Source organism: Poecilia formosa, unplaced genomic scaffold (assembly GCF_000485575.1).
Source record: "Poecilia formosa unplaced genomic scaffold, Poecilia_formosa-5.1.2 Scaffold19, whole genome shotgun sequence".
NCBI lineage: Eukaryota > Metazoa > Chordata > Actinopteri > Cyprinodontiformes > Poeciliidae > Poecilia > Poecilia formosa.
Genome location: NW_006799958.1, coordinates 3,097,099 through 3,124,056, shown reverse-complemented (window position 1 = coordinate 3,124,056; position 26,958 = coordinate 3,097,099). Strand labels below are relative to the sequence as shown.

The window sequence follows — 26,958 nt, the reverse complement described above, 5'->3', positions numbered from 1 at the left end:
CAGGAAGTTACCAAACTTTTCTTATTCAAATTGATCTTAAGCTGAAAAAAGAAAACAACCGATAGGAAGAAAATATTATTTTTTATTCCGTGAACTAAATCTTACAGTCAAAAATATTGCAGATTTGTACTAATTCACTTCTACAAACAGTTCAAAGAAATGCAACATTAAGAAAAATGACAATCTTTTGATATTAGATTAAATGCAACTTGTTTTATACGCATCAAAATTGTCGTTTTGTGAAGATGAAAAGCAAACAGGTTAACAAGATGGTGGTTTTAATGAAAAAATAATAAATACACAACTACATACCCATTTCCCCCCTTTTTTTCTAGATTACTCAGCCCCTCTTTTACTCTGATACCTCCAAATACAATTCAGTGCAACTAACTGTCTTCAGAATTAGTGTCTGAGAATCTGCAGCGACACCAAGTGTAATTTAGACGTTTGTGGGAAAACATGAATGAACAGACAGCATCATGACGACCAAGGAGACATTGGCAGGGACGAAGCAAAGCATGCCCACACTGAAACAAGGTGGTGGCAGCATCATGCTGTGAGGATTCTTTTCATAGATAAGGAAGTAGGAGACCAGGATGGAGCTAAATACAGAGCAACAAAAAAAAAAAAAATTAGAGACTTTGGCACAACTGCAAATTTATCAATTCACACCAGCCTCTTAAAACTGACTGTTCAGCAAGCAGAGCGTTGATAACTGAACTTTATGGTTTTCATGCTAAACACTGTCTGCACACGTCACTTTAAAGATACCGTCTCTTATACTGAAACATGGCAGCAGCAGTTTTATTCTGTTGGGATGCGTTTCCGCAATGTGTTCCTTTCACTTCACAATAATGCACTTCTTTTTGTAGCTACATCCCATAAAACAAAATAAAAACGTACATGGTTGCAATGTGATAACCTCACTGGGTATTGATATTCACTGTAAAATAGTTGAAGGGAGCAGGTTCAGAACAAGTTCAATGCTTGAATTAAAGAATAAATCGTCTGTCCCTGTAAATTGCTGTGAGATGAGGCAGTGAAAACAACGCGCCTGTTTCTACTACAAACTGCTCCAAGTGGAAAAATGGTCAGAGCTTTCCTGCTGTTGGAAAACATTTGGACTAGAGTGATGATTTAAAATAAAAGAGGAACCAGCAACTCGTTGCGCTAAACGTTAGCATCTCCAAAGCGGTTGATTGATTAGCTGTGTTTCCTTTACTCTACAGCCTGTGCTGCACGCCTCAGTGAAGCCTCACTCCTGTGAACTCTGCAGAAACAAAAGCTTGGTGACACGATGGGAGCTCGGTTTGAATACCAAACGGCTCAGTGAGGAAAAGAAAACTCTCAGGCTGTCGCTCTCTCCTCGGCCGGCGCTGCTCTTCTGTCTAGAAACTGAAGGTTGATTGGTGTCGCCGGGCAGAGCAGAGTTCTGGTGATGGGCTTCACCGTCTTTCCAGCGGGATCGGGCCTGACCTCGTAGTGCTTTATCACCTGCAGCAAGAAGCAAGCAGAGGATTATGTTCACGAGTTCATCAGCTGCGGGCGCGTTTCATCTTGGTGATTGTTGGTCGTCGTTTCCTCTCTGATTCTCTTACCCTGGACAAGACGAGGTACATCTCGAGCTCGGCCACCCTCCGTCCTAAACAGGCCCGTATCCCGAAGCCGAACGGCACCGACCCGAACGGGTGCTGCTTGACCTTGTCGTCCCTGTCTCTGAGCCAGCGCTGCGGCTGGAAGGTCTGGGGGTCGGGGAAGATGCTCTCATCGTACGACACGGCGTAGTGGCACAGGTGGAACAGAGTCTGTGAGGGACAGGAAGTAGTTAGGTACAACTAAACTGGCTTCAGCTGTATCTTTGATGTTAGGTGTTACTTACTTAATGTTATTTGTATTTGCGTCTAGTTTAATTCACCTCATTTGATATTGAAAGACTGTTAAATAGTGCTATTATTACTATGAAATATCAGAGAACCAAAGGGGAATCTGAAGGCGTGTTTGCTGACGGAGAGGCTGGAGGCTGGGACCGTCTCACCTTTTTTGGAAAGAGATAATCCCCGACTACGATCTCATTTTCAGCCGTGACACGGGCATTTCCTGGTACCACCGGATACAGCCTGGAGAACAGAGGATGCATTGAGGACTCAACACAAACAGGATGTTTCCAAAAATAATGTAATCAAATAAAACACACTTTTGTTCAAAAATAATCAACACACCCAGATGTAAAATTGTATCACTGGTGACCATTTGGAAAGTGGTTCAAACCATGTGTACTAAAATACTATTTTAGTGTATTTACACTAAAATATAGAGTTGCTATTCGCTTTTTCTTCTGTGACAATCTCTCTCAGTTTATCAGTTAAGTTTTCTTCATGTTCAATCAATCAATCAATCAATCAATCAAATTTTATTTGTATAGCACATTTCAGCAGCAGGCATTTCAAAGTGCTTTACATGATTTTCAAAACATCGTTTGACAAGGAAACAGTGAGAAAGAAAAATAAAAAGAAAGTAAAAAGAAAAGATGAAATCGTTAAAAAGATTAAAAACATCAAATACGTTGAAAACGTTGATGTTACACTTTTATACGTGACTCAAAAACAGACATAATTTACATACAGGTCTTACACTTAAATATATATACTCAGAAATGGCTTCATGCGCCAGACACCTTGGTGTTTGACATGCAACTAAAACCAAATGATTACTTCCACTGTGCAAAAAGACAGACAACATTTTTTTTTCTCTCACTTTCTTGGATTAAATTAAGCTAAACCTTTCCTGTTGTACGTCAGTTAGCGTCATCAAAAATGATTTCGACTTGCTAAACGACAACATGTACCTCCATTCAACTCATGTGTTGTGAATGAACCAATGTTCAAAACCACATGACATCATCATCATGCAGACTTTCGCAGACTTCAAAGGCTGTTGAAGTGTTTGTAGACTTTGAAGAAAGTAACATAAAAGAATATCCATTCATCCATCTATGCCTACTTAATCACTGCTAAGTCCAACGGTCAATTGACGAAATTAAGGAAACACCCTAGCCTGGACATAAATCCATCACCAGAGATAACACACACACGCACATATATACTAATTAAAATGTAAAAAGTATTTTTAAAACATTTCTCTCTAACCGGAGCGTTTCCCTGATGATGGCCTTGAGGAACGGCATCTGGTTGATGTCATCACTGGTCGGCACCTTGTCTCCGGGGCAAACGCTGATCACCTCCTGGTACAAGCAATCCTGGATCTCCGGCTCCTTCGCCAGGTGGTACAGTGACCAGGAGATGGTGTTGGACGTCTGCGAGGGAAAACAAAAGTGTGACGCTTGAGGAATGTCATCTTAACCGTTCTGTGCAGCTCAAACACAACGCCTGCATTGATAACAGCGATCGTAACTGAGAGTTATTATGCTTTCCCTTTCAACGCTGCGGTAGAAATAGAGCTGGGAGGACAGAGTACCGGTTATCATCTAAAACACTCACCGTGTCCACTCCGGCCAAAAGGAGCTCGGTGATGCTGCCCAGGATCTCCGTGACCGTCATCTGCTCGCTGAGCAGCAGGTGCGTGAGGTACGCTCCCTCCACGTTCTTGTCCAGGTCCACGTTCCGCTGGATCTCTTCAATTTTTTTATTCACCAGCTTCTCAGCTAGGACACAGCAAAAGCACGACGTTCATTTCCCCAGGAGACAGATGTGGGATTTTGACCGCTAGATGGCGACCAAGAGACACTGTGGGGATTCTGGCTCATGCGCTCATGATTCCTCTGTTTTTGGTCAGAGGAACCTGGATGTTGGACTTTGGCCCTTTAATTGAGTCGTAAGAGTGTCTGACCCTTGAAATGGACTGATAATGGAGTCCGAGAAATGGCCTTGGAGCCTGAACTCAACTTGTTTCTTCAAATTGTTCTTCTGCTGTTTCAACTGTTTTATTTTTGTTTCATCAACTTTAGAAAGTATGTACACCTTCTAACCACATTTTAGTTTCATTTTCAATTACAACCAGGATTCCTCTTGCAAAACTCCAGATTGTTTCTTTCTTTACACTGAAATGTAAATATGACGGTTCACCATAAATTTAAAGAAGATGTTCTGACAGTGGGCAAGATTTACCTGCCTAAAAGGAGGGAAGGATGGAGAGAGGGATAGATGAGGGGAAGTGAAAGATGAATGAAGATGGAATGAAGAGGTAAAGAAAAACACACAATGTAAAGAAGAAAAGCAGAAAAAGAAGGATGCTAGGACAACGGGACAGTAAATGGAGAATGTATAGAAAAATATCAATACTCAATTTCATTTTTAAATACCAATCCATACCTGGAAAATACTTTTGAATTAATATTTAGTAAGTTATTTTTCAAAATTGCACAGGAACCCTGTCCCATCTAGAGTCCCTGCATAGTTTACATGTTTCCAACACTTTTCAAAGATGTGCTGCTAAGGTTTACATTTGTGTTTGTAGCTTTTCAGATAATTAATTTATACTTCATACATCTGTGCACATCTAACATAAATACCCATGTTTAAATCTTAGTTTAACTTCACAGAAAAAGGAAAAGTTAACAACAAATCCTCTCACAGTTATTCTCTTTGAAAGTGTTTGGCATCTACGCTGTGGTTAAACACAAGCAAAACAGACTAAATATACGGACAGGCTGAGACTTTTAGCTGCTTCCATTCACTGTCTCAATGTTTTAGACAATATAAAGTTTATATTCTGGTGGCACAGTTGCCTCATTTGGTTTTCAAGCTACTTCTTGTGACCAACATTACCTCTGATTTCCTCACTCTTACTGAAATAAACACCACATAAATCCTGTCTCATGAACTCTGCAGCTTTAGAATGAAAACTCGACTGCTTTTTTCTCAATTTCTGTCCCATTTTTCACATATTTTTCAACTTCGGACGTGTAAATGCATAACTATCTTAAGCTGCAAACTTTAAAACAACTGAGAAGAATTTTTTAAAAAGTTGTGGATGCTGCTTACCAACTTTAAAAAGATGATCCCAGGTGGCGATGAACTGTTTCCACGAAGGCAAGTACGGCCAGAGGAACTTGGGGAAAAGGACAATGATAGGGGAGAGCCGAAACATTTCCCCAACCGAGAAGATGAACTTCTGGGTTTCCTCGGGTATGACCTCGTTCATGCAGCCCATACGGGTCTCAAACAGAACTGAGCAGATACCTGAGGAGGAAGGTATGACAATTAGCCCAAAATCTAACATATTTTAAAAGCATTAAACAAAAGAAAATGCTGAACAAAATGTGTAAATATGGTCCAGAGTTGTTGGAAACTAAAAGAATACAAGAACGTTTCAAACTGTTTCCGAACCGGTGAGCCTCAAACACGTTTCCGGGAAAAGTAAAAGAACAGAGTTTATAATTTGGTGAAATCCATTAGTGACTTTTTTAGTGAAAAAATAAAAAAATACACATGCCAAGGTTTGTTCAACTGGGGTTAACAGGAAAGCATTGTTAGTTCATGAAGATTTTAAGCAAACCAAAGCATCTGTATGCATAAAAATAAAAAAAGTAGCTTGACACTTTGTGAAGGTTTGGAAGGTGGGTCCAAATTTCAGCTGTCGTCGTCGACGGTCTGCAGTTGTTTCAGATAGTCTGGCTAAAATACTCATAACAGATAACCTGTGTCTGTTTTGGCATAGAAACTCCTTTTGATCATAAACCGGCCGGTCTCAACGCAGTTGGGAAACTGATTAGGCAAACAAGATAACATTATCTGCCAGAGCTGGATCTGAAAGGTGCTGGCAGGAGGCTGTGTTTTCTTTGGACGGAGCTGGTTGGTAATGTTTTGATGAGATTTATTATGAACATGCTGCTATAGCTTCTGAAAAAATAAATAAATAATAATAATAATAATAAACATTAATTAGAATTTAACTAGTAGGATGATGGTGCAATTTCTTTTGTCTTGATCTTTTTTCTTAGATATTTAAAAGTTCTAAGGTTTGAGTAGAGAAATAATCTGAAAATCCAGATTTCAAGTTAAGAGGGAGGAAAGAAAGTTCTGAACATGTCAACATATTTCTAAGTATATGAATCTCTCCTAATGGAGAGATTGACGTAAAATCCAAACTTAATGTCTACATTTACTGATTGCGAAAACCTCAAGGTGGGAAACTCATCACCTGGATCCAGAAAGGTCTCCATGGTCTCTTCTTTGCCTCGCTGGTTTTCAGTTCTTTGAACAGAGTCGGAGTTCAGTTCAAGTCAGGGGATTGAACAGGTCGTTCTAGAAGCAGTTCACTACAGTGGTATTTATCACCCAAACATTAGTGTAATTGAGTTGAACCTCTCAAAGAAAAATTGAAAGGCGAAGAAACAGTCGAGGAAAACGCACTAATGGCTTAACCACAAAAGAAGAAACAATCTTTTCACATAAGACAGCTGAGAGCTACACAAGTTAGAATATATAATCCATATATAATCCTCCTCCCAATCTGAAGAAAACTGTAGTCTGTAATATAAAAACAAACATTATAAAAACATAAACAAATATGTTTATGTAAAAAATAAACCCAACTGTGTCAGTTTTCGACTGTTTTTGGAATCCGCATTAATAAGGGAGATTATGTTGAAATGCTGAGAAAATCTCAGCCTGAATTACTCTGAAATGCGAGTCAGTTGCTTTCTAGCAATCCAACACACAAGGTTATTCTCGGTATCTAATCAGTTCTGAACGCCAGAGGAGCCAGAAACCGGGTCAAAGATCAAACGTTGTGAATGACAAACATCAAACTGTTGCTACACACACAGGTGATGCTCAGCTCCACACCTGAGTAGAGCTGTGCAGTAGAAGGGACGGGGAAAGCCAGTCTGACAGGACCTACCTTCACTCCTCTGGTAATTTACATTAAATATGTTAAAAAGCTGAGGACGGTCGTGGCATAGGGTTTTGTGAATTTCATAAATTCTGTAACGGATTTTAACTCAGGAGGATAAATAAGTATTTTTTGGGAGGGGGGAGTTTTTAAGCAGGGATGTACACAACGGGTTATTTTCTGTGTTTTACCGTTTTTTTGTTTTTTTTTTTTTTTTGTTTTTCAACGACGGAAAAATCTGAAGCCAAAAATCCACATGGGCACTGAACTAAAAGCATCTCGCTGACCAGAAGATGACAACATGTGGAAGAGTCATGGACAGGATGCTCTGGTTCCAAAAACACATCCAAAACTTTTGGCTCAGTGGATGCATTTGCACACCTGCAGCTCGTACCGAACAGAAAACTAAAGAGAACGCCATGTTGTGTTCATCTATTTATACTCTGAAGAGATGAGTAAGCAGTTTACCTTGTGGAGGAGCGAGAGAAAGGAAGGCGTAGAAGTTAATTAGACTGTAACAAGCGCAGCGCGCGGCTCCACCCTGCTCTGATCACACACCACAGGCGATTTGCACCTGACTCACTCTGCCGTTACAACAAGCGACAGAATGGAGCTGGAAGAGGTTAAACAGAAGCTGAAAACAAGAAAAGTTACACCGATTGCTCAAAAGATGAAAGCAGTAAAAATCTTAATTAAAATAAGATTTTAATTAAGACAAAACGATTAATTGAATTGTTTATATGTTGGTGTTGGATCCACAGTCAGTGGGTTTTGTCATTGTGGAGAAAAAGCTAGGCGTGTTCATCTGCTTGATGTGTGATGGGTTCTGGATCCTTTGTTCAACTTGTTGAATATTAATTAAATGCAACTGAATAGCCTAAAAATCGAGGGGTAATAATAGAATATGACAGAATCTTTCTTACATCGTCAGTGACAATGAACACAACAAAAAGCCTAGCGTGATCTCTGGATGCAGGATGTATCGGTATCGGCCGATATTCGTCATATTTTTTTCACATGTCGGTATTGGTGCGATAAATAAAAGTGGAGCGATATTAACAACTGATGTTTATTTCCATCTTGCTTCTTCAGGGGGAGTGGAGGAGGTTGGTCATGTAGTATTTGTTTGGTCGTGGTGATGCAGCACAGGATTGTGGGAAGTTTCACTGAAGCAGCGTTGAAGTCAGCATTTTTTTTCAAAGGGATGCGACATATATAGAGTATCAGTAAACATCGGTTAATATCGGATATTGATTTCAGCCAGAATTTTTATATCGGTGCATCCCTAATTTTCAGAAAGAGTGCAACAGGAAGAAACAAAAGAATTGACACTATTAGCATCTAAAGAGATGTTTCCAACACTATCTAAATGAAGTCAGTTTGTTCCCTCTCAGCTCACCTTCGAATGCAAATTTATACAGTTCTTCGGTCAGGTCGTTAACCATGATGCCCTGTCCTTTGGTTTCCCTCAGCCAGGCCACTCGACTGATGAAGTCCGTCACCACCGGGTTGATGGTGTTGGAGTACGACGACACGTGCTTCGGCTTCAGCATCCGCGGGTTCAGGATGCTGCGGATCCGCTGCCACTTGGCTCCCATCCTGCAAACCGGGATTAGTGAAATCAAAGATCGCCTTTCAGAGAGAGCTAAAAATAATCCTAAAAGACTGGAATATGACTTATGACAACATGTTGGTTTATTTTTGATAAGTTCGAGGTTTCTACCTTACACTCAAAGATTCCTGTCTTGGGTTTCACGTCATCTAAACAATAATCTGTAATGTAATATATTTACGGGAGATGCGATGAATTTTAAACTCTAGTCGTTTCACACAATGACAGTCATTTTGACGACATTATATGGAATTAGGAGGTAATTCCTCATTGGGAAAAATAAGTGTTGCAAGTACAGAACATGTAAAGCAGCCATAAAATGATGTTTCCTTTGTTGACACTTAGACAGGAAAGCTCCTCAGGGATCTGATTTCTTAACAGTGTTCTGAGACAAAAAGCTGGCTCAACTCCAGCTGTGGAATCTGTTGCTTAAAGGATACGAGACTCTGCAGAGCCGTCAACGGCAGGTTTATGGGAAATAGCAGACTGAAAATGGTACACTTGCCAGATTTAAGAGAAAAAAAACAGAGTTGCCTATATGAGTCTCCAGGATAAGAATGAGCTGCATGCCCAGACTCAATCCTGGCAACAGAAAATAAATATGGGAATCGGCCGTGGCGCAAAGCTGGAAAACAGAATCGACCGGGAAAAGGCTGATCTCTTCAATCGGAGATTTCAAACCCTGTCGTAAAGATTTTACAAATCACAAAGTGTGCTTGATAGAAATCCCTCATTAGAGTAGAACAGCTACGAGAACAGTTCACTTCTGGAGCAAAAACACACTTTGTTGTAAGACTGAAAAGCGGCTCGTTGTTTCCCAAAAGCGCGCTCGTAAGTGTGCAGCAAATGCAACTTTTCAGGGTTTCTAGTACTTTGTGTTCACCTTTAAATATGAAATACAGAAGCAGGCAGACTTTGAATATGCAATCTGCCAAAAGCAAGATACAGGAAGGAAGGAAGTGGGGCCAAAAGAGGGAAAAGAAAGGAAGAATAGGAGGAAGGAAACAAGGGCAGAGGGCTATGAGGATACGAGAAAGGAAGAAGGACACTAGATTGGAAAGAAGAAATGTAGAGGACACATGGAAGGACAGAGGAAACAAAGGCAAGGTCAGAGAGAAGGAACGGATGCGCCTTTTAGGCAATGGGAGAGAGAATATTTTGCCATATGTGTGTTTGGTTTTTTTCCTGTATTTTCTCAGACTCTTATTGCTGAATAGTTCGTCATCCTGAGTCGCAGAGGTCCGTCAGTCACCAAGCCAAATCAAACACGTTGAAGCTGGGAGACATCAAGCTGCATCAAGACAATGAAACTGGGTTTCCTATCAGCTGTGTACAGGAACAAACGGCGCCCTCTACAGCTCTTTCTCTCATCTTTTATATCCCTCTCTCCAGTTTGAGTTGACTGAGGTCAATTCCTAAGGAGCCACTCAGCATTCTCCTAACACATTTAACAAGGCCAGAGCGTAAAGAGAGGGGGGTTTATCTGCACAACCTCTCTAGACGAGGGATAATCGATTAAAATCCCAATAGGTCCAGTTACTGAGATTTCTATCACAGCAAGGTCCAAATCGTGTGTCGATTTCATCCCGTTTATATTTATATTTATATTTCATTTTTATATTTCAGACACTTTAAAGTCACTAAATAAGGCTAACTGTGTGAACGTCAGGCCTTTATTACCAATAATACAAATATTCTTCATCATAATATCAACATCAAAAGAGCTTCTTCCCGACAGTGTCGAAAACAAAGTTTTGATTTTTCCTGACGCGGTTAACAGATGAGGGATTTGAGACCAGCTTTTCGAGAAGATCCATTTCTTTTCTTATCACCTCAAATAGCCTCACAAATGTCCTCCCCGTTTGACAGTATTGCTGATTTTCTGATTGCATGTGTAGCTGGGATAGAGATTTGTTTGATTTTGTCACACGGTTTGTCTTTTTGTTTCCCTTCAAGCACCAGGCTTGAAGGGAAACATTCAGTGCTCACGTCACTGAATGCTTTTGTTTTTTTTTTTGTTTTTTTATGCCGTCCTAAAATCCATGCAATCTGCAGAGAAAACTGGCATGAGCGCTGCTGTGCGGTGACAGAGTGTGAGTTGGGTGGATTTGTGGCACTGGGCTCCTACCTCATTCGTTTTTTAAGTTTATTCGAAGAACTTGTGTTTGGTTTCATATAATATTCCTCAGTTTTATCAGCATTCGAGGCGTAAAGCTTTGACGCTGCCGGTCGGAAAAGTTTTTTTTTTTTTTTTTTTTTTAATGTCTGTTTTCTGAATGAACTTTTCTCACCTTGGAGCGTGCCGTGTCTGCTCCTCTCTATTTTGGGTGCAGTAAGGCGCTCCTTTAATTGCCTTTTTTTCTCTCTCTCTCTAAGTATGTCGTAAAAGGTAGGTGGTTCCCGGAAGAACTGGTTCACCACAACTTTCCGTTGTACTAATAAAACACGGCTCTAGGTTTTTGCATTTTGGGTTTTTTTTTTTTTTTTTTTCTGGCACTGATTATTGCCAGTCCTGGCAGAACCAGCACGTGTCGTGGTCCGCCTCCTCTGTGGCTGAACCTGCAGGTTTTCTGTAGGATAAAAGTCTGGGTAACTGTGAGAATGTCGATTTCTGTACTGATTTCCAAACATACTTTGGATCGGAACAATCCTCCCGTGGATTTTGGAGGAGAATCAGTCCCTCAGCATCACACATCCTCTCCTATGTTTGTCAAAAAGCTCAAGTTTGGTCTCATCTCAGTTTAATTCCCAGACGCAAAAAGCAAGCATGTCTGGCATGTAGAGCAGATGACACTTAATAGATGGATAATTGGTGAGAACATGATGCACAGCTCTGCTGCAGCTTTGGGGGATAATTACCTCTTTTACTATCCTTCTCTCTGTATAGACTTGACTTCCTGTCCAGTTTTATTTGATACAGTCACCGGCTGTTTTAAGCGTTTTAATTACTGCCTTAAAGAGGAGAAGCCACAAGAATGTGGTTCTGTACTTGTCGAAGATTCGCACATGTGGCCATCCTTGATCGGAACTCTCTCTCGTTTGTTTCTTTTTTTGTTTTGTTTTGTTTTTTTTAATAAAATTGATTTTCGGTAAGAGATTTTTGCAAAGCTAGACATAATCTTGCTGTTTTAGAAGACAAAATGTGTTTACAGTATGAGAAAAAACAGAAAAAAGTTGGATTGAGTTTTGTTTCGTTTTTTAAAGCCAGACTTTTAAATATTGGAGTAATTGTCTTTCGTCAGCGCACTCCTAATCTGATCAATATGGTATTAAATCTTGTTTTGGTTTGTCTGCTTTGTTGTTTATGGATAAAAAGCAAACATATTTTGATTTGTTTTATAAAAAAGTGATTTTATGCACCTGCTGCTACAATCAAGTTAATTGTACAGCACTTTTAAAATGTTTTTAAATGTTTCAGTCTTTTATTGCAATCTTGTTTAACAAAACTACAGCTGTTACAAAAAAATACTTTTAAAGTCAAAGTGAAAACGGATTTCTTCCATGAAAGCATTTTTAATCGCAAAAAAAAATAAAACGGTGAATAAACTTTTTACAGGCACTGCATTTCTTTGTGGAGGCGTTGAAGAGTTTGTTGGCTGTTGGGCTGAGGGTTGGGGGATGCTGGACTCACTCTGTTAGGGGTCCGTGGGCCTTGTTCCTGAGCTCCCTGTAGCCCCTCCAGTGGTGCATGTCGGTCCGGATGGGGTGTCGGCCTTCCTGCCTCAGAACCTGCTCTATGAGGTCAGCGCTGGCCACGTTCACCACAATCAGAGGGCCGTATTTAGACTTCCATAATTCCCCGTAGATCCTCTTGTGCTCGATCTGGGGAGCAAATAAAAGGAGTTAAAAGATTATTCATTAGGTTATGAATGTTGAACAGGAGTTTTAATTAAAAAAAAAAAGAAAAAGAAAAGTGGCAAGATTCTGGAAAATAACTCATGGAAAATGTTAGCGCAGGCAAACCAACTTGGGATAAAAAAACAAGTGTTATTTCCGTCAAGACCCTCCTTGTTTCTTAAATTAGTAAAGGGCTGTAGATGTTGGCAGAGTGGTGAGTCAGACACACATTTTAGATTCAGAAAATGTTCACTGCTCGAGTAGCAGAAAGCCACTGATTCATATCTGTTCCTTCTTTCAGTAGTCTTTGTGTTACCACACGACTCTCTTTTCTCAAAAGGGAAATATTATGTTATAAGGAAGTCAAATCTGTTAGCCATATAAAGACATGAAGAACAAGCAGTGATGCCATCAGTTGGAAATGTGTTTTTAGCTGGCCTCACAGCAAATTCAAAAGTGTCAAATGTTTTGGTGTTAGTAGACTTTGTGCAAAAGCAGAGTTAATTTTACTCTTATAGAGTCACATTCTGTTTATGTAACTCTGGGGTGTATATTATTAGTAGTTAAAATCCAGTGTTAAAACAAAGTGTTTCCATATCAAATCTAGAGGTGTTAAAATAGAATCAATAACTCTTGACTTCTTAACTCTGAACTCCACCAGCGGCTCTAACACTGAAGGAGTTAATTCACTGCCTCTGTTCTGTCAGATCAGCATACATTGTCAAATAGTCTTACGCTTAGCTCAGACATGCATACGCTGTCATTACCACATGATTTTATTTAATCAGCAACATAGAATCATGACGTAGAACATCATACACTTTGTTATTAACAGCTGTATGGCATCCTGACTTAGCGGTTAAGTAGGTTAATGAGTTTTACATGGGCGTGTAAAGCAGGTCTGACTGCAGCTGCAGTCAGACCTGCTTTAAATACACTTTGAAACCACGACAACGCATGTATATCTATCTAGTTATCATACTATTAACAATTTAATGACTTATTTTCGTCATAACTTGCTGCGTATGCTGAACTGACAACTCCACTGACGGTCGGACTTCTTAATGCGCATGCGCGGGCATGCGTACTAACTGCATGTATGCTATCCTGACAGCATGTGGCTATCTGATACCTCCGCCCCAGAATCACAGATTCCCACCGAAGCGAAGTGAAGAAGCCAAGTCATTTCAGGACTATTTACTTTCCACCTGTCTGAGTTATTTACTGCACTTGGTAAGTTATTTCTTTTTCTTTTTTCCTGAGATGGTTTATAACTATTATTTTGAGTTGAGCTCAACCTGTATGATAGACGTCACGTTCGCCACACGGCTCGGTGTTAGCATATTTAGCTTAGCATGCTGAATGTTAGCGGAGTACAAGTGTTGAAAAAAATCGAGCCGGTGAACATTCAGTCAAATTCTTGGCTAACTTGAACAGATCTTTTTTATGTTGAAAGCATTATTCCCGCTGTTGTCTTATATACGTTTTGCAGCATGTTTTAATCCTTTTATTGCCTCTTTGTATATATTAGAACCAGTCTGGTTGAGGATGAATCTCCTGCCTAACCTCCATCTCCCGATCCTTCCAAGGATTCATCGAAGATTCAAGCTCCAAAAATGATTATTTTCGTGTTAATATCTCTGAAACTCCACATTTCTATAATGGAGGCTTGTTGTTAGAGTTGTAGTAACAATGTATTCATTCGTTCCAGTCCTCATTGTTATGGTTTTTGTTTATGATCCAGAGTCCGACACTGTTTGTAGTACTCATAGGCTGAAGACGGTCCGATGCAGTAGAGGAGCATGTTGGTATCTCCGGCCAAACGTCACGAACAGCCCAACAACCTGAAGACAACCTGTTAGTGAGTGGACATCTCTCTGGTGGAGTGCAGAGAGGAACTGCGTCTTATCAACAGAAACAGAAACTGGATAAGAAATGATGGATCTGAATATCAGGTTGGTCTATATCCAGTAATCTACCTGTTAAAAGGAAATGCACTCTATCAAATATTACATGAACTGCATGCACTGCAGTTTTTAGGCTTTACTTTCTCCACCTTGTACTTTGAACAATTTCATGCATATTGTATTGAAGAAAAATGTATTAAGCATACTGCATGTTGTATTGCACAGCTGATATGTTAGACCTTTTAATAAGCAATATGTGAATGAAAACGATATGTGAAACATGCACATTATTCCACGTTGTAATATGTTTTGTAATTGTGGTGCATGTTTTGAAATAAATGCCTTTGAGAAAATCATTGCCTCTTTATTAAATGTTTATTTTCCAAAGAATTTTTAAAAGTTCAAAACAGTATAGTACCTATTTAATATTAATTACAAATAACTCTTAAGAAGTTAAAGAAATACTCTGTGAGAGTTAATATTAAGATCTAACACTGAATTAGTGTTAGTAAGAGTTAAATGATTAACTCCACCAGATTTGATTTTTGACACTTTATAAGAGTTAAGGTACTAACNCTCAGAGACTGAAGACGGTCCGATGCAGTAGAGGAGCATGTTGGTGTCTCCGGCCAAACTTCACGAACAGCCCAACAACCTGAAGACAACCTGTTAGTGACTGGACATCTCTCTGGTGGAGTGCAGAGAGGAACTGTCTCTTATCAACAGAAACAGAAACTGGATAAGAAATGATGGATCTGAATATCAGGTTGGTCTATTATGTAAAATCCAGTAATCTACCTGTTAAAAGGAAATGCACTCTATCATATTACATGAACTGCATGCATTGATACAGGCTTTATTTTGTCCACCTTGTACTTTGAACAATTTCATGCATATTGTATTGAAGAAAAATGTATTAAGCATACTGCATGTTGCATTGCACAGCTGATATGTTAGACCTTTTCACATATTGCTCATTCACATAAGCAATATGTGAATGAAAACGATATGTGAAACATGCACATTATTCCACGTTGTAATATGTTTTGTAATTGTGGTGCACGTTTTGAAATAAATGCGTTTGAGAAAATCATTGCCTCTTTATTAAATGTTTATTTTCCAAAGGATTTTTAAAAGTTCAAAACAGTATAGTATCTATTTAATATTAATTACAAATAACTCTTAAGAAGTTAAAGAAATACTCTGTGAGAGTTAATATTAAGATCTAACACTGAATAAGTGTTAGAGTTAAATTATTAACTCCAGCAGATTTGATATTTGACACTTTATAAGAGTTAAGGTACCAACTCTCCAAAAAGAGTTAAATTAACACTTTCTGGTGTGGACCCATATAGACACTTTAAAAGTGTTGAAATCAAATCTGACAGAGTTAATTTGGGCCTGCTGGATTTGCTCTGCTTTGACCTCTGACAAATCAGAGCAAATCCAACAGTCAGAGGTCAAAGCAGAGCCTGACTGACAGAGCTCCACAGAGCAGTTCCAATGAAATACAAAGGAGCCTTCAGTTCCCATGATCAGTTTCCAAAAGTCACGTTTCACTTGTCTATTAAGCTAGTCCCCATTTATGATGATGAAGAAACAAAGAAAAAAGTTTTAAAATTAGCACCAATCAGTCAGTTTTCTCATCAGTTGATCAAATTTTTTTTCTTTCTCTGTATAAAATGCATCAGAACTCCAACTATTTTTGGTCCTTACACTTTTAAAGAGTTGAATACGATTCAGATCACTGTTTTGAAGTGCATCTAATCGGGATAATCCTCTGATGTAATTTGTATTTGTCCTTAGGGGACTAATATCGAATCAGCAGGAATGATGACTTCAGAAATGCCGGAAACTTGCATTGTCCAGGAAAAGCCTGAGTTTTCAAGCCTGTTATAAAGGTTTTTTTTAATCACTAATTGTCTTAAAATGATCTCATTAGAATAAACCGGTTTGTCGTTGACATATCAAACTTCATCAGAAGCAAAAAAGTCCTAAAAAAAACCAACTATATTTTGATTTTTTTTTTGCAGGTAGAATAAAAGCCATAAAGGTTTCAAAAGTCCTCTAGATTTTGTTTTAGTAGCCTACAAGTCCGGACTTATTTAGCGCACTTCAAGGGTCGAATCGGAGACCAACTTCAGCGTCGCATTTCCAACTTGCCTGCATTTGCTGCGTTGTCTGAAAATATCCCTTAATAAAAAGCCAGTACAACGTAGTGGCGAAGCTCGGTCCGCCTAAGTCATCCATGGTTTTCAGCTTGCTGACGCCCATCACGGTGTCGCTGGTGCTGGTGGATGTTTGTCGGCGGTGGACGTCCGCACTCAGCCCCGCCGCGCCTCTATACATCCCGTCATGTCGGTGGCGGCGGCTCAGCCGCAGACAGATGTTCACCAGAGGTTTCCTCAACATTTTTCAGCGCCAGGTTATCCGCGGTGGCAAGGAGCAAACCACCACTTCAGTGGTCTCAGTCCGCCGCCTGTGTGCGTGTTTCTCTCTCTCTCTCTCTCTCTGTGTGTGTGTGTGTGTGTGTGTGTGTGTGTGGGCTGAGGGAGCTGGAAATAATGGCTCCTTGTTTGTGCGTCTCCGAGTCATTACCGTGGACTTTGTTTTTTTTTCTCTGCTAGTTTACCAGTAGAGAGGTATTTGTAACATAGCAGCGGTAAACACGGAAGTATGCACCTGACACAGCAAAATGATTTATCTAAATCCAGTTTAGTAGAGATGCAACAGGTTCACAAAGAATAGGCTTTTTGTTTGTTTCTGTTCTCTTCCAGCTGTTGAATCCTATATATCTCGATGCAAATTATTTGGCACTTTGGAAAATGTATTCACACAATACAAAGTTTGGGCAAATCATACTGAACTCACAAACAACCAAAATTATTAAGGACGGGGTTAATTCACAGTAGCTACATTTTGGCCTCTAGAAGGCGCTGTTACAACGCATTGGTGTACATTTTCTAAATTATTACAAACTGGCTACATTATTTCGATACTTGACAATGAGGTGTTTTTCAAAATTTAATGTAACTTTTGAGTTTGTTATGTGTCTTTTTTTTCCTTTATCATTTACACAAATGTTTTAGAATTAAGCATTTATTTCCATTTAAATGTACGAAGGGAGTGCAAGACTACGTTTTTGTTTCTTCGCTAGACTGTTGTGAAAAACGCTTGTGGGAATGGTTGTCACATCCTCTTCTGGTTTACTGTCATAAGTCATTGTTTGCGTGTGATAAACAGTGGGGTTCCATTAGTGCCAAAAATATGTTTCAGTATAAGAAGTGTATGTAGTATCTGGAGATCTTTTATAAATACATTGCTAGCTATTGCACATATCTTCATGCCACGCTAAAAAATATGTGCACCGCTTCACCTCTTAACTAAAGAAAAATTAGTAACATGTTTAAGTATCATAGACGAAAAATTTCCAAGATGCAAAGCATATAAAGTACACTCAGTGTTCTTCATCAGATGTTTACTCATAACTACTTGAATTCATCTTGACAAGATTACCTGAGAAATACCTCAAAGATGGTATGCTACGAAGAGCTCTCACTCAGTCATGTTTCTGCAAATACAATATGACAAAATTGATTGTAACATGTAACATTTGATCAAATGGCATCACAACGTGTGTTTTCTTAACAAATGTATTTTAAGTTGAGCTAAAAAAAAAGAAAAAAAAATAATGTTAAGTTTTTTAAATTGTTCAATAAAGTTTGTCATAAATTTTGGACTCATTTTTGACAGTTGTGGTGCTAGTGGGTAATTTTTTCGTTTTCATAAGGCACATTTTAGAAAACAAATTTTACATGTTTTTATTTAATCTTAGTCTTCACTCTGTGCATAGCCACACAACGCAGTACATAAACAGGTTACAATACAAACCTTACTTATGGACATAATTATCTAAACTTTATATATGAATATAAGAAGGAGATAACATGCACCGTACATAGACACAAATATAGTTTTAGTACTAATGAACCCCATACATTTCTCTTTCGTTCTTGCAAGAAAAATGGTTAGGAAATTTATCAGCACACCAGCTACAGCCACATACAACATTCAGGGTAGTTTTTGTGGTGAAGCACAGCGAAGGGCTTTCATATTACCAAACACTGTCGAGCTACTGCATTAAAACGAGTCCATCACAGTTTCCTAGAAAGGTAATTTGCCCATTGCAACCTGCAGGACACGTTAGAAAGTGTTTACTCTGTTATGAGGTGGATTTCATCACTGCTGCTGCCTCAGATATTTGTTTTTGGCCTCTCTCTTGTTGAAGCCTGCAAACCTGCATGGACACAGTGTGAACTGTACTCCACACCGGTTTCCCTGTTCACAAACCAAACAAGGCAGTAGCTAGGAGACGACACTACAAGTCTCACACTCCGCCAGTGTTTTTGTTTTGGTTTTCGTTTGTGTACGTTCTCCAGGTTTTACTGTACCAGCTCGTTGTTTGTTGTTAAGTTTCTTTGTGCATTCTGTTCTTTGTTCATTAGGTTTAGTTTCCTCCTTGGTTTGTAGTTCCTTCTGAGCCTTAGTTCGGCTCCCTTAGAGTATTTAGTCTCCCTCCCTCAGTTACCCTGCTTTCTCCTACTCGACCCCCATTTTAAAGGTTAGGGATGGAGCTGTGGTGTGAGTTAAGCTTAAGGTTAAAAATATAGCAGTATTAGGTAAGATCAGGTTAAGAGTTGGTGTTAGGCTCAAATGGAGTGACTAAAATAAATGGATGTCATTTAAAAAATCTTAATGTTGCTAGAACCTCAAACACATGAGAGCGCGTTGTTTCATGTGGCTCAGGTTCACTTTTTTGTGTGTAATAAGATTGTTATGATATAACAGCAGCCTGGTGCTAGCTGAGAAAGTTAAACTTCAACTTTGATACAGTTATTGAATAAATATTGAAGTGCAGTTCTTTAGATATTTATCTGATTCCTCAAAAAAGAAAAGAAAAATAAGCTGTTGGGATTAGTTCAAAATGTGCATAAATTTATTGCAAAATTAATCTTTCCATAGTCAAATCTTTTGATTGAGTGCCACAGAAGAGTTTTCTGTCATATCCTTATAAAGAAAATACTTCTTTTTAACACCATGCTGGTCTCCTTCTATAAAACAGTTAAACTTATATGATGCTACTAAAATATAGGCTCACAGCATGCAACTTGAAACCTCCACACGCTCAAACACGTGGAGGATTTCACAACAAATGCACCAGAACATTCCACATGTCTAGATTGTGTCAAAAAGTGCAACACAGGTCAGCAGCTCCCAGAGTTATACTCCTGGAGCCACACCTCGTAATGCAAAAACATTTAAAACACTAGTGCCTCGGCTTGCACACCACTGATGAGTGTGTGCTACACGGCTGCCGGTTCCAACTTTCCTGTCATAGCAGTTATTCCACATGTTGTATAATATGAATGTAATGGGTGCTGGTTCTACTGTAAATATGGGCTGAAAACCTCCTCAGATTGCTAGGCTTTGACTACAGCTGCTGACATCCAACTAGAAATGTTTTTTCTAAACTTAGTGTATTAGCGAGGCAGATGTGTTGGAATGAGACCTCTGCAGAAAAGTCATAATTAATAATAAATTTGTTTCATTGTATTTGCATGAATGTTTAAACCACAAATGTTCACCTGTGCTTGTGATGAAAATTTTTTTTCCTGTGTTTACGCCCGTTTTTCCTTGGAATGGCTGCAGCAGCAGCAGGTGGAGATGATGCAAGCGCTGTTTTAATTTATGCCGCACAAAGACAAATAAAATCCCCAGTTGCTGAGGATTTATCTCATTTTTCCAGACTCAAATCCACAAAGTTTCTTTTTCCCTGCCATTTTTAAGTTTTTGAAAAGTTAAAAACAGAGTAAACGGTAAGCTGTGTTATCTATAGGTCCCATAAACGATGCAAGCACTGAAACCAGCTTCCGATTTTCTGTGGTATTTTTCCATTTCTCTGCATCTTTGTGGACTAAAGTAGGTCAGCTCTTTCAAAATATAAATCTTGTCAAATGAGAACAGATCTTAAGACTAAATGCAGATTTTTTTAAAGCAGTTCTTGAAGATCATCTCCTTAAATTGCTTCAAGATTCTAAATTGTTTCAAAAAAAGTAAAAAAAAAAAAGTAAAATAAAAAAAAGTGTTTTCTGTTGCCAGAATTGGTTTGCATTCATTCAACAAGTCAAAAATCAAAATAACAAATGAGCAAAATAAGCATTTTATTTTTGCCCGTTAGAAAAAAAAGCTGAAAATCAAACTTTGCTGCATCTCGTTTTATCAAGATTGTTGATGTCAAAAAGCAGTAAATTTGAGGTAAAACCTTTTATTCATACCTACAACCCTCATGCAGATAATAAGTAATGTCTCGACAGTTATTATGAGCACAAATAGAAAATAATACACTTGAGAAACAATTAAAATCTTTAATATTGATAAAGATATTTATGCTACATATACATTTCACTTTTCCATTTCAAAACACATCTGCTTCAACCTCTCACTGCATTCGGATGGTTTCGTTGCCAAAGACTTCTCGGATTCCTGTTTGTCGAGACAATTCAGCCGTGACAAAGGATTTAAAAAAAGAAAAGGAAAGGAAAAGAAAAGGCAGGAAGGACTTCCAAAGCAAATAACACACATTAAGCTCTTTAAGACTCACTCAGGTGAAGAATAAACCTCTGTCTCTGCAGGACAGCTTGAAACTTACACTTCCAATTTCTTGGGTAAGAAACTAAACATAAAATCAAGTCATTTCTGGTCAAAAAGAAGAAAAAAAAAAAAGATAAATAACTAGATTCAAGTATTGCAGGTTTAAAGTGACAAAGCCACTTAAGTCCACTGAGTGATAATGAAGTAACAATTAACTGGATTTAAACACTCTCAGCCCCAGAGCTTTAAGGCAGTAGCAAAGTATGACGTCTGAAGATTTTTAAAAAAATCCATTTTCTTTCTTAAACAGATATAGAGTCATGTAACAACTAGATGGTGTAAAGCATAAGGCACAACAGTGGTAGGTCATATTGTCGGGCTGAAATGCAGAAGTCTAGCCGGTGGTTTTAAGATGACACCACATCGGCCTTCGTTTCACAATCGCTTCTCAAATTATGCCCCTTCTATTTCCTTGATCAGTTTAACCGTGGGGGTTAAGGCATCGAGTGAAATATATCCAAAAAAAAATTTAAAATAATAAAAATTGATTTCCAGCACCGAGTCACGGTGAAAAGAGGCGTCACATGAACTTTCACATGAGCAGAGCTAGAGATGAAATGTTATGTTTGTTGGCGGAGAAGCAGCGTGTCTAACAGAACGGTGGATATGTAAATAACGCCGTTGCACTTCACAGGAGGCACCCAAAACAGACAGGTTGGCCTTCAGCTTCAGTCGCTCTCACTGCCCGATTCACTCAGCTGCAGGTCGTTCTCTGGAGAGAGAAAACCAAAACACGCAGGTTTATTTTCCTGATAGAACTACCAGTCCCAGAATGCACTGCTCAGCTGCTTGACAGAATCTATCAGTGGAGTTTATAACCCAGCTACATTTTCTTACCTGAGGTTTAATTCGCACAACAATTTGTCAACAAGGTCATAAACTTCACTCCACATCAGTAAATCTGGAGCAATCAATTCCAAACTTGGAATATAACTCTGCGCACGTTGCACAATTTTGATGTTTCATCATCGACGTCCACAGGTTAAAAAGTAGCGCTGTGTTCTGCAGGTTAAAGCACTGCTAACATTTAACCAGAGTGTTCCTGGAAGCTCTGTGGTGCAGTTTGTTCTTAGACGGTGAAATGTTAGTCATTCTGATTCGCACATCACCCCCACCCTGGGTTCACTGCCAACATAATGACAATAACACACATCTTTATATAACTGAAACTAGAAAATGAGTCAAAGATAACCCAGTTCCATTAAAATGGACCCATTGACATTGTTGCTTTTCTTCTGGCTGCATGACCACACACGGCCGTTCCCTGCAGCTGCTCACCTGACCAAACAAAAAGCAGCAGCTGGAAGTTTTAAGCTCCGTTAACATCCTGAGTAGATCAAAGGGGAAAAACTGGGAGATGCTTTTTAACCGACGAGGCAAACTGCAGCGCTGGTTGGAGGTTCTTTCCCCGTGAAGCAGATGGATGGGGAAAAACACAATGTTCTACTGCAGTTTGAATTCATGCAGGAAAATGCATTAAGTGAGATACTAAAGCACACGAGAGGTTAATGTGGCAAATGGAGAAAAGGTTTGTGGTGGAGCCCGACAGAAGTAGGGCTGAAACGATTAATCTGATTAATTTATTATTGAAATAATTCTCAACTAATTTAGTAATTGATTAACCATGAACTGGAGCATAAAGGCTCAAAAATGGCCATTTGGAGAAAGAACACAGTCAGAGCAGAAATAAAGCCAAAACTATATAGAAAAAAATATACATTTTGAACTTCTGATTAAAAAAACCCAAACAACTTTGTCTGCCTTTTTTTACCTAGAATCTTCCAACGAACTTTGCTATCCAACTTTTGATTGGTTAATCAAAAACAAGTGGCCCTAGACTGTACTGATGTCAAGTCGAGCAGAAAGCTCTGAGCTTTTCACATGTTGATGTTTTAAGAATTTTATTAGCTACATACATCCTTTCATACAAACAATCAAGTGTTTATATTATTGCATTTTAAGCATTAAAATTCTTATCGTCTTCTTTTAGAAAATTGGTTAACCATTTCTCTATTTAATATCATTTTAATAATGTAAAAAAAATGGTTTAAGTGGTTAAAGAAATTGCAGAATGTGGCAATTTTATCCAATTAATCATCAGAATAAATCGATAACTAAAATAATTGTTAGTTGCAGCTCTGCCTCCCCTACTGCTATAGTCGATCGTTAAAAAATATTATGCAAAATTACCAGAAAAGTGTAAATTGTACAAAGGTGCTGCTGAAAATATTTGCAAGTGCCAGATCCTTACTTCCAGTGTGAAAAAATGTTTTATATGCTCCAGATTTACCTTGAAACACAATGATAATCCTTTATTTGTCCCTCGTTTAAAATTTACATTAAGTAGCAAACTGATAAATGGAGCCACCCAGTGGCATTCTAAAAGATAAATATAATAAAATCCAATCGTTGCACAACTGAACTGCACCTGATTGAAAACAACAACAAAAACACAAAGGAGACTCATTTCAGAAGTGGTCTGTGCGACTTACTGAGCGTGTTCATAATGAGGCCTCCTCCGCCCTCTTGGTGAAGACTTGTCACGTGATTGGTGCCGGTGCTGATCACAGGCATGCTCTGGTTGGTCGGGGCAAGAGGGAGAGGCGGCAGCGCAGGGTTACGCTCGTCTTCCGAGTCGCTGCTGCTGGAGCTGTCTTCGCTGCTCGAAGACGACGAGCTGTTGGAGTCCGAAGAGCTGTCGCTGCTGCTCATCTGATCCATGACGCGCGCTTCCGCCATCAGCTCTGCAGAAACACAGCGCAAGTTAAAGAGGGAGAGAAAATCCGGGAGACTTAGCAACATTCTCTTCTTCTTCTTTTTGCTGAAGTAGTTTGGCACGCTACCTCTTTCGATGTCATCCATTGGAGATGCTGAAGATGTTTTCTCCTTGGGAGGAGAGCTCTTGGAGCTGGTCGAGGTCTTATTGTTGCCGTTTCCCTTCATCTGCTGGCTCAGACGGCTCGTTTGCTGCTCCAGCCGAGAGTGAATTTTACTGCTGCCTTCAGCTCTGGAAAGCCATGTAAAGAAAGACAAAAATTGGTCGTTTTTTAAAAATATTTTTAACCATTAATACCACAATTCTAAAAAGACTCTTCCCAGCAGAAAGGCTCTGGTTGTTAAACATACACCCAGCTATTTTAGCTCACCTTGTTTTCTTGACAGCTATGTTGCTGTTGAGTTTTTCGAGCCTGTACTCCCCTGTGTCATGGTTCACGATGAGGATGCACTCCTTCATGTACGGCCTCTTAGATCCCTTGAACACTGTGACTGGAGCACTTGAACCCTTAAATCGTCGGGAAGAGGGAAATAAATAAATAACAATAAAAATAAATAAATAAATAACTCAAATAAATTTTCAGCCAGTATTAAGGTCCTTACTATTTATCTTTAAGAACACATCAGAAAAAAATTGACTAAGTTATATTAAATCTCACAGTAAACTGAAATCCACTGAAAATAGTCAAACTCATTTTTGTATTTTCTAACCTCTAAATTCGGTAAAGTAATAGTGACTTGCTCTCCTTTGCCCACTTCGAGCTCTCCTTCGCATGTTGTATCAATAGAAGCTGGTTTGAAATCATCTGTGGAGGGAAATGAGAATATTTAGTTTCACAATTGTAACAGGAAGACATTTATAGAGACGGTTATTTTAAAATTTGCTTAAAATGAGCGCGACCAATATGGTGTACTTGAAAGCCTCCACCACAAGGTGGTGGTAGAGTACAGTCTGAGGTAGCGCTAACATTAGCTTCCACTTCGACAGCGTGAAACTGTAGTAGTTTTTAATAGCTAAAAGCTAAATGACACATAAGTCTGAAACGGTTGTCATTTTTCAAGAAGACAGGGGAAGCCGTTCGACTGCAATAAGTCACCAAGAAGGCTGTTCTAGCAACAGTACAAGCCAAGAACAAACTCCGGATGTGTAGCTTACAGGCTAACTAGCGTGCTGCTTGCTAGCTAAAGTAACAGGCAGACGTCACCTACTGAGTCCAAACGCCACTTACATCGGACCGTGTGGTAGGCACTTTTAGGGTGTTTCTCAAACGTCTCTCCTAGTTTCAAAACATGTTCCTGGTTGTCAAAGTTGGAATAAGCGGTCCCATTCATTCTGTGAGTTTCATTGGCAGTAAACTTTAGTTTCCTCTGGGCTTTTTAATCCGATAACCAGGTACGGCTAGAGGCACCGTTAAGTCCCGCCTCTTTTGATATCTACTTCATTATGATTGGTTAGAGCGTTTTTGTATGTTTTTGTCATTGGTTAAACACCTGTCATCTGAAATGTGACGTTTCAATTCAACCTTTCATGTTTTTGTGTCCAATCTTTATGTTAAGACAAGTGGTACAGGAAAACAAATTTGCCCGAATTTATAAATATTTTCAGAGTTATTAAATATACTATGGGGATGCCACATCATTTCAGCAAGATATAATGATGGTATTAAGAAAGTATTCCTTGATATGGTCATTTTTGTCTTAGAAAATGATCAAGTTTCAGTTTTTACCAAAAAACAAAAAACAAACGAGAGAAAAAAAAACTCTTTTAATATCTTTATATGTATTGCTACACAGTAGCTCCCCAGGTCTAGCCATGTATAGAAATTGAATTACCTTCCTTGTTACATTGTGAATAAATTGCAGTTAAGTATATTTTTGCTTTAGTTTCACAGACCACAAATCAGCTTGATTACTGTCAGACCTGTAGGATGAAGAAATCATTAAAATATAACCATAACTCTTGGGGGGGGGGGGTGGCGGGGAAGTGGGAACACCAGTTTCAAAACTAAATGCATAGCATGACTTGACTGAACTGCTCAGGTTCACTGTGCATCTCCTGGAGGCCTTCAACTAAAGAGCCACTAGAGCTATAACCCGCTGATTGCATTTTCAAGTGTTGCCGTCTTCGGGGGCTTAGAGCTTCATGAACCTTGAGGCAGTAAAGATAATGTATTTTCCTTACTTTAAAGTGTTAATGCATCCTAAGCCTTAAATCCTGCTTTGCCTGAAATTTGTTGAGGCCATATGCGTTGCTGCCTTCAAACATTAAAGGATCAGCATCCAGGGCAACTGAAATGTGAAGATTACATGAACAGATTATCGCCAACTGGTTCACCGTCCTGCTGTCTTCTTCCTGCTTGACACGACTCACCGAGGTGGGCGTAAGCGGAAGGTATTAGGTGGGAAGATAAGTAGTGATTCCAGCTGAAAAATGATTTTGAACACACGACATAAAACGCATGTGTTCGAAGGAGTACAACCCGCATGTGGACTCAGGAGAGGAAGAAGATTAATTTTGACAGTCTTCGCGACTTTCATCCGTTTCTCCTTTTGTGATCAAAACCCTTTAAAGATTACGGAGCTTTGAAATTTGACCGGGGAGGTTAACAATAGGCCCGGAATCCTGTTTCACTGTGTCTGAATCCCATGTGAAAAGACGCCAGCGTGGGTCCGTTTCCATGGCTGGAGGTAAACACCGACTGTCCTCCAGTGATATCAGTTACTTCATGGGGTTGCCCCTGGACTGTGGGAGGAGAGGTTTATGGTCTCTGAGCAACTGTATCCTCGAGCCACAGCGGGGCAGTCCCCGGCTGTAACCTGGAGGCAGTGCTGAGTGAAATGATAACACCTGTCTGCAGGGGCTGGGGGAGTCTGTGACCTGTTATTAAAGCTCATTGTTGCAGCTGGTTTGCAGATGATGCTGCAAAACGGTGCAAACCCTGATTCCACATCATATTCTACAACATAAAAAAAGCATACTTTGATACAAGTTAACACTGGGTTCACACAATCCAAATAAGAAATTCAGACCTTGCAAAGAAAAAAAAAAGTGTATAACACTTATACTTGGATCATAATAGGCCACAATTTGTGGGTTTGAAGTACATATCCTTAAAAATAATTAAGCAGTCAGGATGAATAATGACACCACTTTCCTGCTTTTTGCATTCTTTTTCAGAAGACATGCACATTAAATCATTTCATGCAAGATTTATGGACTAATTCATATTCCAAAGATTTTCACATGTGCCTCCAGGCTAAGAA

General features: G+C 39.2%; 2 protein-coding genes across 2 annotated transcripts; both read right to left on the bottom strand.

The window, feature by feature from the left end:
• Positions 1 to 62: 62 nt before the first annotated feature.
• On the bottom strand, positions 63 to 16,770 carry cyp27a3 (cytochrome P450 family 27 subfamily A member 3). The gene is made up of 9 exons (XM_007547266.2): positions 16,372 to 16,770; positions 12,096 to 12,286; positions 8,252 to 8,451; positions 5,001 to 5,198; positions 3,498 to 3,661; positions 3,147 to 3,313; positions 2,036 to 2,117; positions 1,599 to 1,805; positions 63 to 1,494 (listed from the first exon to the last, which is right to left on the bottom strand). Exons 1-9 carry the CDS (start codon positions 16,618 to 16,620, stop codon positions 1,348 to 1,350), a joined length of 1,605 nt encoding a protein of 534 aa, XP_007547328.1. The 5' UTR covers positions 16,621 to 16,770; the 3' UTR covers positions 63 to 1,347.
• Positions 16,771 to 20,522: 3,752 nt separating this feature from the next.
• On the bottom strand, positions 20,523 to 25,124 carry eaf2 (ELL associated factor 2). Its single transcript, XM_007547265.2, has 6 exons — positions 24,924 to 25,124; positions 24,406 to 24,500; positions 24,066 to 24,202; positions 23,763 to 23,926; positions 23,412 to 23,663; positions 20,523 to 21,631 (listed from the first exon to the last, which is right to left on the bottom strand). Exons 1-6 carry the CDS (start codon positions 25,024 to 25,026, stop codon positions 21,588 to 21,590), a joined length of 795 nt encoding a protein of 264 aa, XP_007547327.1. The 5' UTR covers positions 25,027 to 25,124; the 3' UTR covers positions 20,523 to 21,587.
• Positions 25,125 to 26,958: the final 1,834 nt, after the last annotated feature.